This window comes from Cydia pomonella, chromosome 4, assembly GCF_033807575.1.
Source record: "Cydia pomonella isolate Wapato2018A chromosome 4, ilCydPomo1, whole genome shotgun sequence".
In the NCBI taxonomy this organism is placed as follows: Eukaryota; Metazoa; Arthropoda; class Insecta; order Lepidoptera; family Tortricidae; genus Cydia; species Cydia pomonella.
Window position 1 is genome coordinate 12402212 of NC_084706.1, and position 12899 is coordinate 12415110.

Consider the following 12899-nt stretch of genomic DNA (forward strand, 5'->3'; position numbering starts at 1 on the left):
TTAAGTTGTTAATGCACATAAATTGTCAACAACATCATACTTACATAATTTTCTTTTGTTTAAAACATAAATTGACTTAGACTTAAATCGACCGGGATATAAACCGTGATTAGGTTTTATATTGGTTTATATTCCGGTCGATTTAAGTCTAGTGAAACTAACCGTGAATCTTTCAAAACTGTTATTACAAACAGACCTTCTGTCCACCTGGCGTCCGTCCGCGACTTCCTTCTTGGCGTCCATGGTGAGCTTGTAGTAGATCTGCGCGGCGGCCTCGGACCGGTCGTGCGCGGAGTACAGGAACGCATGCAGCTGCTGGATGAGGTTCAGGCTAAGCTTCCATAGCGACCGAGTCATCTTCGGAGTGCACGCTACAAATCTGGAACGAAGTTAATGTACAATTCTCAAGAAAAATGCTTTTATAGCCCATTCCCTCGTCCGTACCAATAGCACATAACACATAATAAATAGTCCGTGTGAAGAAAGCTCGTCTAAGGGTCTAAGTAGTAATTAGAGCATATTGAGTTTAATGAAGTTCTAAAAACGGATCAGTTTATAAGCATGGTTATACTTGTAACCTTGAAAAGAAATAGTTTGCCGATAGTCAGTTCATAATGTTCACTTGTACCGTCGTATATCTAAAATAACCATTTATATGATTGTATGCAGGAGAGCACAGTTAATAATTTTGTTGATTTTGTAGATGTTCTAGAGTTAGCGATGTACAAAAGATTTGATGCGGTGTAACTTTGAATATATTAAGTATTGATTGAACTATTTATTAAAACATAACCCTACGTCTGAGGGAACATTCTAGTAATAAATCTAATTTTAATCAAAAGTATCCTGGGTAGCTGATAAATAACTTATGTCTTGTCTAAATTATAGCTCAAGAAAATTACGAAATCAAATGTATTTATCTTAAAGGTCGAAATGGAAGTCATGGAATAAAAAAAACAATGACCTTTTTAAGGACGTTAAAGTAACAAACATACGCGTAGATTAATCAAATCAATCGATAACAGAATGATATGAGTTCGGCCATTTCCTATTTGTTATCTGTCTAAAGTCCTTATACCTATATTTTGTTTGTTTCTTTTTTACCTATATCCTCCTAAGTACCTGAGTACAAATTTTTGTACATATTCCGAAAATCTATTTTGAACTTTTATTATGTAACTAAGGGTTCCAAATTCAAAAAACAAATTATTGGTTCTGGGTCTCAGGAGGATATTGCTAAATACGAGTAAATAGTCAAACGGACAGACAACATAAACACAACAAAATAAGCAGTGAGGCGCCATTTATTTATTGCGCAAGACGATTTTTAACAATTTGGACCGCACCGTCTCGTCTCCCTAATATTTATTACGTTTCGTTTGTTTTTATTTTTATTTTACAAAGAAACCATTTTTAGGAACGTATATTTGTACCCACACAGTTAGGTACTAGTAATTTTTATTGTTTGGTAATAATCAAGTTTAGTTTGATTTTAATGATATCATTCATCTTTACATAAGATTTTAACCAGATATATAAATGCGTGTGTCTAGAGCCGAAACTACAAAAACTAGTACGTAATAAATGAATGGCGCCTTGATAGTTGATATTCGTATATTTATATTTGTCGAAAAGCTGTAGAGCGAAGACTCACCCGTCACCCTAACCTTCAATAATAAAATTAAGTGACAGTTAATTGCGTTTTTCCACCAACGACGCGAGACAAAGCGAGTGAGAAAATGTATACTGGCAATAAACTAGTTAACAAGCCGGTAGAAATCAGAGAGGCCTACCTCGAATATCGACAATCGAATTTTCGGTATCTGTCTTTTATCGCTCGAATACGCAAGAGTGTCAGAAAGTCAGATAAAAAAAATATTTTATTAGCTTGCGGTAGGCCCTCAGTTTTAAGTTAATGGAATGAGCAATAATGCAAGCGAACCCGACATATATAAGTAATAATAGTATGTACGAGAGGCTCATTATTCTCTTTGCGACGTCCAATAGGGCTAGGGCTTGTTGGTTGGCTGTGACGAGATCGATGTCTTCGTAAACAAGCCCACGGCCATTTTTGAACGTTGTTATACCGCTGAAAACGATTATTATGCGTAATTATTGGAATAGAGATCAAACAATTGATTTGTGTTATATAAGGGGTAACAAACATTGTGGGGATTCGTTTAAAGGTATATTCGGTATCATGTTCTGATTAGAAAAAGTAGAAGATATATTTTTTGACGCTAAAAATGTTTGGCCTTTGTATGGGGAGTTGGCCGAGTTGGACGACCTGCCTCATAGATTTTTTTTATCGCGTCAAAATAATGTTTCTTCTATTTTTTATTATCAGAAGTATCAGAATACGATAAATATACGTATAAAATAATCCCTTAAACGGATCCCCGCTATTTTTGTTACATTCTGTACACGGTGTTTTCTTAAAGTCCGTTAATTTCAAGGGTACATTCCTGAGCTTAAATCAAGTAATTTTCTCAAAGAATCCGGTATTAATCAACTCCATTATGGAGATAATCAATGATTTATTTTTATCTGATAAGGCGAGCGGCAGGCATAATATTTAGTATGAGTTTATACATGTGCTACTAAATGCAAGTACTATCTCGGACGATCGATATTCAAAATGCCATTGGTAAAGTTATAAAAAAAATTACTATGCCATTCAGTTTCCTTAAATGTACTTAGCCAAACCCAGAAATACCCGGAGTAAAATATAAAAAAAAACACCTATTATATAAATACATTATTTTTATGTCGATCATGTCATAAATTGTATTTTTTTTGTCCATAGTATATTAATTTTGTAGTCATAAAAAGCACTGTGTAAGTAACTCCTCAAGTCATCAGTAACTAGCATCGTCTCTTGCTACAGCGCCTTTCTTGCTTATTGATAATAAATTTATAGTTTAAAAAAACACTAGAAAAACACGCTTTTTATGGTGTAGATTGCATGGTGGTTTGTTATAACCTTGAAACATGATCTTGTTCAAAGTCCATTACGTGACCTTTCTCACAAGTGCAAACACAACTATGATACGATATTCCATCATGGAATGCCAGTGCCTATCTTCCGGCTTCATCATCAGACCGTGAAACCTAATCGTGGTCAAAGTTCATTACAAGACTTTTCTAACAAATCCAAAAACAGCTATGATACGATGTTCCATCATGAAGTTCCAGTTCATATCTTACGGCTCCATCATCAGATCAGTTCGACAGTACCATATTATTGTATTGTCATCATAACTACATACAGCTGCCAATTTTCATAACGCTACGATCCTTGGCAGATGCTTAAATTAGTTATCTTAGATTCCATTACATAGTTACATACAGGTCGACCTAATAGAAGCGGGTAAAAATTGCTAGCAAATAGCTTGAGCCGACCCATGTAAATACAGGCACCATATGATATATTGGCCAAGATACTCACAAAAATCTGAATGCGCCTCGTCAAGGCGTTAAATTGCTTGTTTAGATATTTTTGAGTACATTGGCCGCTCCGATATAACTGGTAGCGACTGTACCTATATTAAACATTTAATTGTTGTTGATATTTCTTTTTTTCTTTAAGATAAGATAAAATATAGGTATGTATATTAAACATTTTTTATAATCGATAACTTAAAGTATTCGACGCAATTAGGCCACGTGATACCTATTGCAAAAATACATTTTACTCTCGAAACATTAAACAATCTCGATCTCACGTCATATAACAATTTGTGTTGATATAATAAGATAATAAAATCAAGAGCAATGAAAACGATACGCTTTGTACGAAAAGGTCTATACACCGTGACCAGTTTTCATTGTATTAATAAAGCGATATGCAGGGAGACCATATGCGTCCAATCCTTGACCCAATAGTCGTACGATATGTAAACTTAGATAAGGAAACGTACGAATATTGTTTAACGCGAGATACCGAAAATAATATGTGATGTAAAATTTCATCCCAAGCAGATAGTCAGAGGTGTGTTCAAAAGATTCAAATAACATTATTAGTAACAAAATATAGGTAATCGATGTCTTTGTTTCTTGTTTTGCTATTTATGTCTTAAAAATGACCTAAAGTCTCTTAACACGTCCACCTACAAGAGAGTTAGTAGACGTTTTACATACAAAACTTCTACTCGCTCTACTATCTTTGTACTTTATAACAAGTTTTAGCAACGAAAACTATGAGACATAGATGTGTTAGTAGACCGCGAGCCAGGAACAGATTTTCAAGACCATAGCCTTCAGGGCGAAAACTCGTATAGTGATTAACAGCTATGTATGATGTTGATGAACCCTCATGGACGTCAGCTGCCGCTCCGTTGGTGGATTGAGGAACGGCAGCCACCGAAACACGTAAAAAAAATTGACATCGCCTCTCGTTTGATACTTTGTCAGATGATAGTTCAGATGCTATGGTTAATTTTTTAAAAATTGTCAGCCGGTTATATTGCGGTGGTAAAAACGTCAGCTGGTCGCATGAACATGTAAAAAATAAGCGTTTTACCTACTTATGATAGCAATAACAAATAATGAAACTTTACATATAGCATTTCATCAGGTGACATGCCTGAAACACCATAAACGGACATAAAGTGGTAAGGCAAGTCGCGTATTTTCTAAATGTTAATTTTACAGCTTTCCACCGCGATACAACCGGCTGACGGTTTTTTTAGTGTAAACAGCATCTAAACTCTCATCTGACAAAGTATCAGCCGGAAGGCGATAGTAGCTTGCTCGGGTAACAATATTAGCACGAGCGGTTAAACAACAACTTGGCCCCTTGTAAACTAATAACTATTGTAAACCTAGCTTAATTGAAAACAAATGCTACTCCACAACCTTATCAATCAAAGGCGATTAATATAAATATGTTAAACAAATAACGCGTGCAAAATCTAACATTATCGGCTCGTCTAGGCGCCACTGGCAAACATTTTTGGAGTCTATTTACACGTGTGTATATGTATGCCCCCACTGAACATTTTGATATCCTAATTATACCTATGCTTAGTTAGGTCATAAGTTCTGACACAAATATTTTGAATGATACAATGTAATACAAAGCTTTTAATAAAAAAAAGTTTGCCTTGATTTGAAAGCTTGTTTTATACTGATCAAACGTAATATAATTAGTTAAAAAATTAGAGCTCGTCTCTATTTACTACTTGTTCACTTTGGGATTGCCGTTAGACGCGAATACGCGGCTGGATTGTAAAAATTATACTTTACAAAAGGGAGTAAACGTCTGTGTCACATTAATCAAATAGTTACAATTGTTTATTTGTATGAACCTTATTTAATAGGACGTTATTTTGTTACCAGAATTTAGTTCTCCTACAAGTCTGTACTTCAGCTAATACCTTTCAAACTTAGGGTACTTTTCAGTGACACGGTATTTTTTTACTACAATCGAACGAGTACGTTTGGCAAAACACGTACAGTTACAATTTTGGCAATAGCAATACACGTGAATTATATATTTTAAGAAAAGACAAAAGAACCTGCAGCCTCATGCGTCACTTTCTTACGTTCTTGTTAGAACGTGACAGCAATGGTGACAAATGATAAAGAGCCGACCATTTTAGCCCTACAGCTTTTGTTTTAATATAGATGTAACCATGTAAAAAAGAAAAATAAGTAAATAGGGATCAAAATGACCTTGGACAGGTTGCGTATTTTTGCATGTTTTTTGTAACATTTTTCCGAATATTACATAGAATTATGCAAAACTGAGACAGAAAATTAAGTTAAATTATATTGTAAGTAATTCAGCATTAAATAAGCTTTCAACCCATATATATGAATAATAAATAAGGGATCCGTACCTATAGCTTTTTTTATCAGTTTAAATTTTTGTGACAGAACTTATGACCTGACTAAGTAGGTACCTACGTGTGTACAGAAAAACTAGGCTGCTGCGATTAAAGAAATGGTATTGTGATAAATGTACGATTACTATCTCATGTCATGTTTAACAATTAAGCTCCTTAAATAATGAGCTATTCTAATGAACATTAATTAGATTAAACACTATAGTAAGTATAGGAGAATGCATTCAAACGAACATACCCAATCGAAATATCACCTTGACCCAAACACATAAAGTTTATATTCAAACAAACAATTGTAAAACGGTCACAACTACGCATTAGAAACAAAACCAAGCCAATCAAAACAGCACCATTACATAGGACGTGGACAAAACGGTACTACGGTTTCGGCACTAACCTAGTCATAGTGTTGTTGTGTCGGATACATCTCTTCCTAACGACGAGCACATTAGCGGCCACTTTGTATTGCACCGAATGCTTCTCTACGGTATCCCCGACATAGCTAAAATTTGTCAATCGTTTGTTAGACACAAATGGAATTTGAGCTGGAATGCAATTCCACATAGTTTTTTGAAAGCTTGTGACATGGCGAAATATGTATGTGCATTTCAATTCTGTATATAGTATGGCACTGGACTGGCACTTTTTACAGGTGTACAAAAGATGTACAAATGCTGTGATGGTGCTCCCTTTTATTTGATATGTAAATGATATCCACTAACAGCCCCCGTTCAGAGCAATCTAATATTATGACGTGATGGACGGGTAACAACGGAACCTAATACTTGGCCTGTTTTTATTATTTTTATTAAAAGCAATTTGGGCAATCGAGTGTTTGCCATACACACATTAAGAGAATTATAACGTTGACCGTATATTGTAGGTAATTAAAGTTCCCGAAAAGTTCCTAAGTAATTAATTACGCACAATTTATTCAAGTTAGTACCCATTAAATTCTAAACCATCTTCTGCGTTGTCCCAACATTTTGCCACGGCTCATGGGAGCCCGGGGTCCGCTTGGCAACTAATCCCGAGATTGACGTAGGTACTAGTTTTTACAAAAGCGATTGCCATCTGACCTTCAAACCCAGAGGGTAAACTAGGCCTTATTGGAGTTAGTCCGGTTTCCTCACGATGTTTCGATGTTTTCTTTGACCGAAAAGCGACTGGTAAATAACAAATGATATTTCGTACATAAGTTCCGAAAAACTCATTGGTACGAGCCAGGGTTTAAACCCGCGATCTCCGGATTGCAAGCCGACCGCTCTTACCGCTAGGCCACCAGCGCTTCTTAACCATCACTAACATTAAAACCTGCATGTATTGTTAAGGATTCTTTCCTGAAAAGTACCTGTACATACTACTTTTTAATAAAGGTTAAATTAGACCAATATTCAAAGTAGCAAATGAGTTATTACTTCAGCCTGTCTTATCTGTAACATCTGCATTGAGATTATTTTATAATATGTTGTACCTCTACGGTCTTACCGTGGCCCATTTCCAAATTGTCAGTTTGAGTAACGAAACGAGCACAAATTCGATTATTCGTATATGTACGAGTGCGCTTATCAAACTATAATGACAGATAACGTTGTAAGACTTATAAGTATTAATACGTATCGTATATCATACCTACTCGATTTCGAAATTAAGACCACGCAAGTATAGGGAGCCTATCGTACTCCCCATTGCACAATACTGTAATAAAAATCATTCTACATTAAGATTATTTTTTTGACAATGTTGTTTCGAGAATATAATTATTATTTATTACCTACTTTTATTAGGAGCAAATGAGTGTCCCGCAGTTTGCCTTCCCCGCTTTTTCCATTCTTTCCCCGCCTATCTGTATCTGTAAGTCTCGGGTAATTTCTTTGCAGTAGGGAAATGGAATTTGGCATTAAATTTAATGGTTTTGAGAATGTGGTATTTTGGAACAGAACGATAGAAATAACATAAAAGATCAAAGAGACCTTTGCTGTTGACTGAAAATGTGATTCTGGAACCTAGTTAATAATTTGCTCGAGAACAAAATCATAAAATAAAAAATGGTGTATGTAAGCAAAGTCTAAAAAACGCGAGGAATTTTATAGCATTGCTTACACCGTTAGCGCAGCAGCGTTGACTCAAAGGTTAATTTACGACGTTAGTAATGTCGTATCAACGTACTTATATACCTAACTCACATGCACAACTGCCATTGCCGTTGAAGTTAATGATATTCATATCATCCTTCTTGCTTTAATAAGATATATTATCGACTATATACCTATAGGTAGATATACATTACTTACATATAAGTATAACTCATTTAAGGCAAGGCCTTCAATTATAGTTAAGCACCTATGCTTCCTATCATTATTATCGTACCTACAGAATTCATCTGCGTAAATATATTACAGATTTATCTAAATATCGATTTATCATAATCGGAATTTTATGATAACAATCCAAACAAAAAAAATTGGCCAAGAGCATGTCAGGCTATTCTCAGTGTAGGGTGCTGTGGTTGCCTAATGAACTTAATAAAAACAAATAAAACATGGCAAATTTTCATAATAAGGAGGCGATTTTCAAATTTCGATCGCTCGATTTCGTCACTAATATCGGTGGAAAAAGGCGAAATGCTAATTTTTGAAATACGAGCGGTAGCAATTGGGAATCTAGTGGTTTTATAGTATTCAAGATAGCCACACGAAATCGAGGGCTCGAAATTCAAAAATCGGCCCCCAGTACCTAACAGACGTATGGCCAATATGGCCATGAGTTTTTCCTTGGGACTTCAGTACTTGCAATCGGAGATTTTGCATATGTAGGGATAAATAAGTCATAGTGAAAAACATTTAGATTCCAATTATTTAAAATAATACATATTTACGAGTAAGCAAAGTGCAGTAATTTTAAAATGATTTGTTCATTGAAGTATGAAAATCAGCGGGATTGCATCTCACTTTTTATTTCTTGTTACTTTTTCGTTCCAAAACTGTCAATAGTCAACGCGGATTTACTCATACAGCCAACATAACTGTTTAAAGGCCTGTCTCACAATGTCCAAGGAAAGTCCTGAAGAAGCTACTTGCCGCTTAACTGACGAATAAAGTCATCGTTGGCGTTTCACAATCTTCAAATAAGCTTAACTGGTAGATAAAGTGCTAAGTTTTGCAGGAAATTTTATCTGACAGTTAATTTATTTGTTAATTAGCTACTTATCCAATACTTTACTCAGACTTCGTGAAACAGACCCTTAGATAATTTAAATATAAAATAAATTTAAATTAATAAAATAAGCCATTTTTATCTTATATTTTACTTTATTTACATAAATAAAGCCAAATAACTTTAAAAACGCATTGACTGTCGTAATAACGTGTAAGTGTGTCTGTATGTATTTATAAATATTTATATATTATATATATCGTTGTCTAAGTACCCTCAACACAAGCCTTATTGAGCTTACTGTGGGACTTAGTCAATTTGTGTAATAATGTCCTATAATATTTATTTATTTATTTAGTTAATAATATTTATGTACGTCTTTTGACTATGAAGGGGGGACTTTTTTGTTTACATTTAATATCCTTCTTAAGCTCTATTTTCACGTTCATACTTAGAGGGGGGGGGTCTTTTTTTTCTTTCGGAGCGATTAAATCCGAAAATATTCACTTTATAAAAAAAAAGTTGGAGACCCGTATTCGTTGTGAAAGACCTATCCATCCAATGATACCCCACACTATAGGGTAGGGAAGCGAAAAAAATTACATCCCCACTTTACGTGTACCTAAAAAAAAAATTTTATTCTACGGTTTTGTCGTTTTGATTGATTTAAGCAAAGCCTCGGACAGACAGATAGACAGACGGACATGTCGAAACTACGAGGGTTTTTAGACGTCTACGGAACCCTAAAAATGTTAAAACAATAAACTACACATATTATAAACCTCGTTACTTATAACTACTTCGGTATTACATTAATGGATATACGATATATTAGGTTCACGGCTCTCATGTCATACTTACCCAAAGTGAGTTATGTACCTATGTTTTCTATGTATACACCGTGTTTTTTTATTTCCGTTTATTTCAGGGGTTCATTCCTGAGCTTATGTAACGTAGATATTTATAATAATAAAATACTACATTGTAAATTAATTTGTTTTATTGGTGAGCGTGCGAATATGACAGAGGAGACCACAGATAAGATATATTCAATGGTGTATACTTTACAGGAAAATTTAATTACTTTTTATAAAAAATATAATTATTATTATTTTTTATTTACTATGCCATTTAGTTTCCTTAAACGTACTCACCCATACCCAAGAGTTAACGGAATTCAATAAAAACACGGTGTATGAGTTTTTATATATAAATAATATACTATATATTTGTTGTTTAGTACTTTTAAACAGTATGTCCCCACAGACACATAACGTTACATTTCAGATTCTTTACCTAGCCATACGGTTTTAAAGAATATTTTGTACCGATTTATTTAAATATTCATGCTGACATTATTGATATCCATCAATTGTCAATTCATCTGATTACACAATGTAAATAAACAACAAATATGGCGAGAACTATGTCAACTAAGCACAAGATATCGACAATGTTTACTAATTTAAATGCACACAATTTGTATGTATTCATTCAAGCATGATACAATGACTGAATATAGATTATAGTGCTTAAAGTAAAGGATCCAGAGTAGGTTGAAAGTTGAAAGGCGAAAGATAGAAGCTAGTGATAAAAGGTTATCAGCCAACATAGGAGTTTGACTTACGTACTATTTTTAAATTCTACGCAACACATAACACATTATATAATATATATGACTAAATAGCAGAGTATCTGTGTGTTGTATAACAAGGCGTCAATATAAACCCTCAACCTCTATTGAGAAAACAGAGTTACGGCATTCGTGTACCATTCCATACATCAGTCGATAACAATCGACGATTGATAAATTTTTACTTAAAATCTCCACTAAAGTACCTACTAAGTAACGATACCTGACCGTTTCTAAACCTTCCATCCTCACTTCTGCCACGATATTTGCGATTCAGAGATACAATTGCAATTTATTACGGATGCACAATAGGGTATTTGCCTGTATTTCAAATAAATTATTTCACTCCATGCGCGAAGTAAAGCACTACAACATTAATAGAGAAACGTAGACAGCAGTTATTTTCAGACATTATTCCTATTTTATATGTACTTCGTGATGTCCATAGTATCCATTCCATAGTAGCAAATCGTTTTGACAGTTCGAAAAATAAAATGATTTGACTAGTAAAAAAATATTTCTAGACACCGATCAATATTTACAACATTACGATGGCAATTTGCCTCAAACTTTTTGCATACTTTAAATCACGTGCCTCCGACTATCTCCTTAGGATCACTTATTTAAAAAGTGACAAATTAAATTCAACTATAATCCTTGCAAAAGAAAAAAGCCGCTTACGTTCGTCGTTAAGAAACTGAGACGACCTTTCTTATTTTGTAATTAACCTGTAAAAAAATATGTAGAACTATCGTAACTAAATATGTAGGAACAATAGTAACTAGCGTAGGTATGTAGGTTAATTTTGTCAGAGAAGACGAACTGAATTTAAGCCTTTAGTATGTACTTGTACAATCAGAGACTTTGATTTCCGTACCATTTCATACTTTGTCACAGAGACAATAGTATGAGGTCGCTAGCAAAATTAAATCCCTTTACCGTACAAGACACAGTACAATTAATTTACGCTCACGGTTTCCGCTGCATGTTACGTTTAGCGCTACATTGGCAGCAACATTTCTGTATAACGCAGCGTACAGCGTCAACCGAAGATCAAGGAAACAAGGAGTTTTGATCTAGTGAAACTAGCGTGCTAAATGACTTACTTGGTGAGAGTAGCGTACATGATGTCGATGGGCACGCGGTATGGCAGAGTCATGATGCTAAGGTAGCGCACGGCGCGCTGCCGCAACACCCAGTTCACGATGCCATGGTTAGCAGAGTCTATTGCGTTTTGGAATATCGACATCACTGTGTCGGGTAGGTCGTCCTCTAGTGCATCCTGGAATGATGAAATTACTTAAAACAGGTAATTCAATCACCCTAATAGTAGGTATATATAATGCCAAGTTACAAGCGGCCGAAATTATAATAGAACTGCACCCACGCAGCGGCCGCCAGCATAACATCAATTTCGAAACGTCAGGATCAATAATTAAATCTTAGTACAAGTTATATTGATGGTATGCTGAATAAGGCTATAATTGTTTATTATGAGCTACATACTAGTATTTGTCTCACAAAGTATGGTCAGACAACAAAATTACCCCATATGTAGTGACTCAATCATGCCCTTTCAATAATGTATACGAATTGTCAGATAACTGTGAGGACGACGATTTAATGATGCTAACCTGTCTATGTGTCTTGCACTCCTCACAATCCGGGTCATAATCGTATACAGTATCATCCAAAACCTCCTGCAGTTGGAAGGTGGACTGCACCGCCAAGCACCTGGTGCAGGAGATCATGTTATTCCTTTGCAGGAACCTGAGAGCGTCGTCGAAGCCCTGCTTGCACATGTTGCTCAGCACCTCCGGCTTCGGCGGGAAGAGGATGCGGACGAATCTGTTGATGTTCTGCTTTGATAGCTCTATGCTTGTATTGGCTATACTGACCTGCGGGAAAAATTATAAGCATATAGTCAACCCCTAAAATACCCACGACAGTACTATAGTGTTATATAGCGACTTAGAATTTATCTCTTTAAGCACTATCTCGACAGACAAAACTTTCCTACCTAGTATGATGAAGACTGCGATTAATATGATTTAGTAATACAAAGACTGTCAATGAACGAAACTTGTCTCTGAAATCTTATGCAAAATATTATATAACATTCTAAAAGCAAATGAGACTTTAGATCGCGTTCCCACAATATTCATGCCACAGGCACAGCACAGGTACATTTTTCATGATCAGCTCTGTGGCAACTCCCTTGTAGAAAAGCAGCAGGTAATATTCAGATTTTGAGATAACAT

The 12899-nt window shown here is 35.1% G+C and overlaps 1 protein-coding gene across 7 annotated transcripts in view; it reads right to left on the reverse strand.

Annotated features, from left to right (window-relative positions):
* The window catches only part of LOC133517101 (1-acylglycerol-3-phosphate O-acyltransferase Pnpla3-like), a 51717-nt gene that overhangs the window by 20139 nt on the left and 18679 nt on the right, over positions 1-12899 (reverse strand). For 2 of the 7 annotated variants that reach the window (XM_061850242.1, XM_061850245.1), the window contains exons 4-8: positions 12273-12536; positions 11745-11920; positions 6247-6351; positions 1973-2089; positions 197-379 (exon numbers count right to left, since the gene is read on the reverse strand). In XM_061850242.1, coding sequence (XP_061706226.1) covers positions 197-379; positions 1973-2089; positions 6247-6351; positions 11745-11920; positions 12273-12536 — 845 coding nt within the window. The remainder of the gene's footprint in view (positions 1-196; positions 380-1972; positions 2090-6246; positions 6352-11744; positions 11921-12272; positions 12537-12899) is intronic. The other 5 variants (XM_061850244.1, XM_061850248.1, XM_061850247.1 and 2 more) reach the window with 3 other exon arrangements.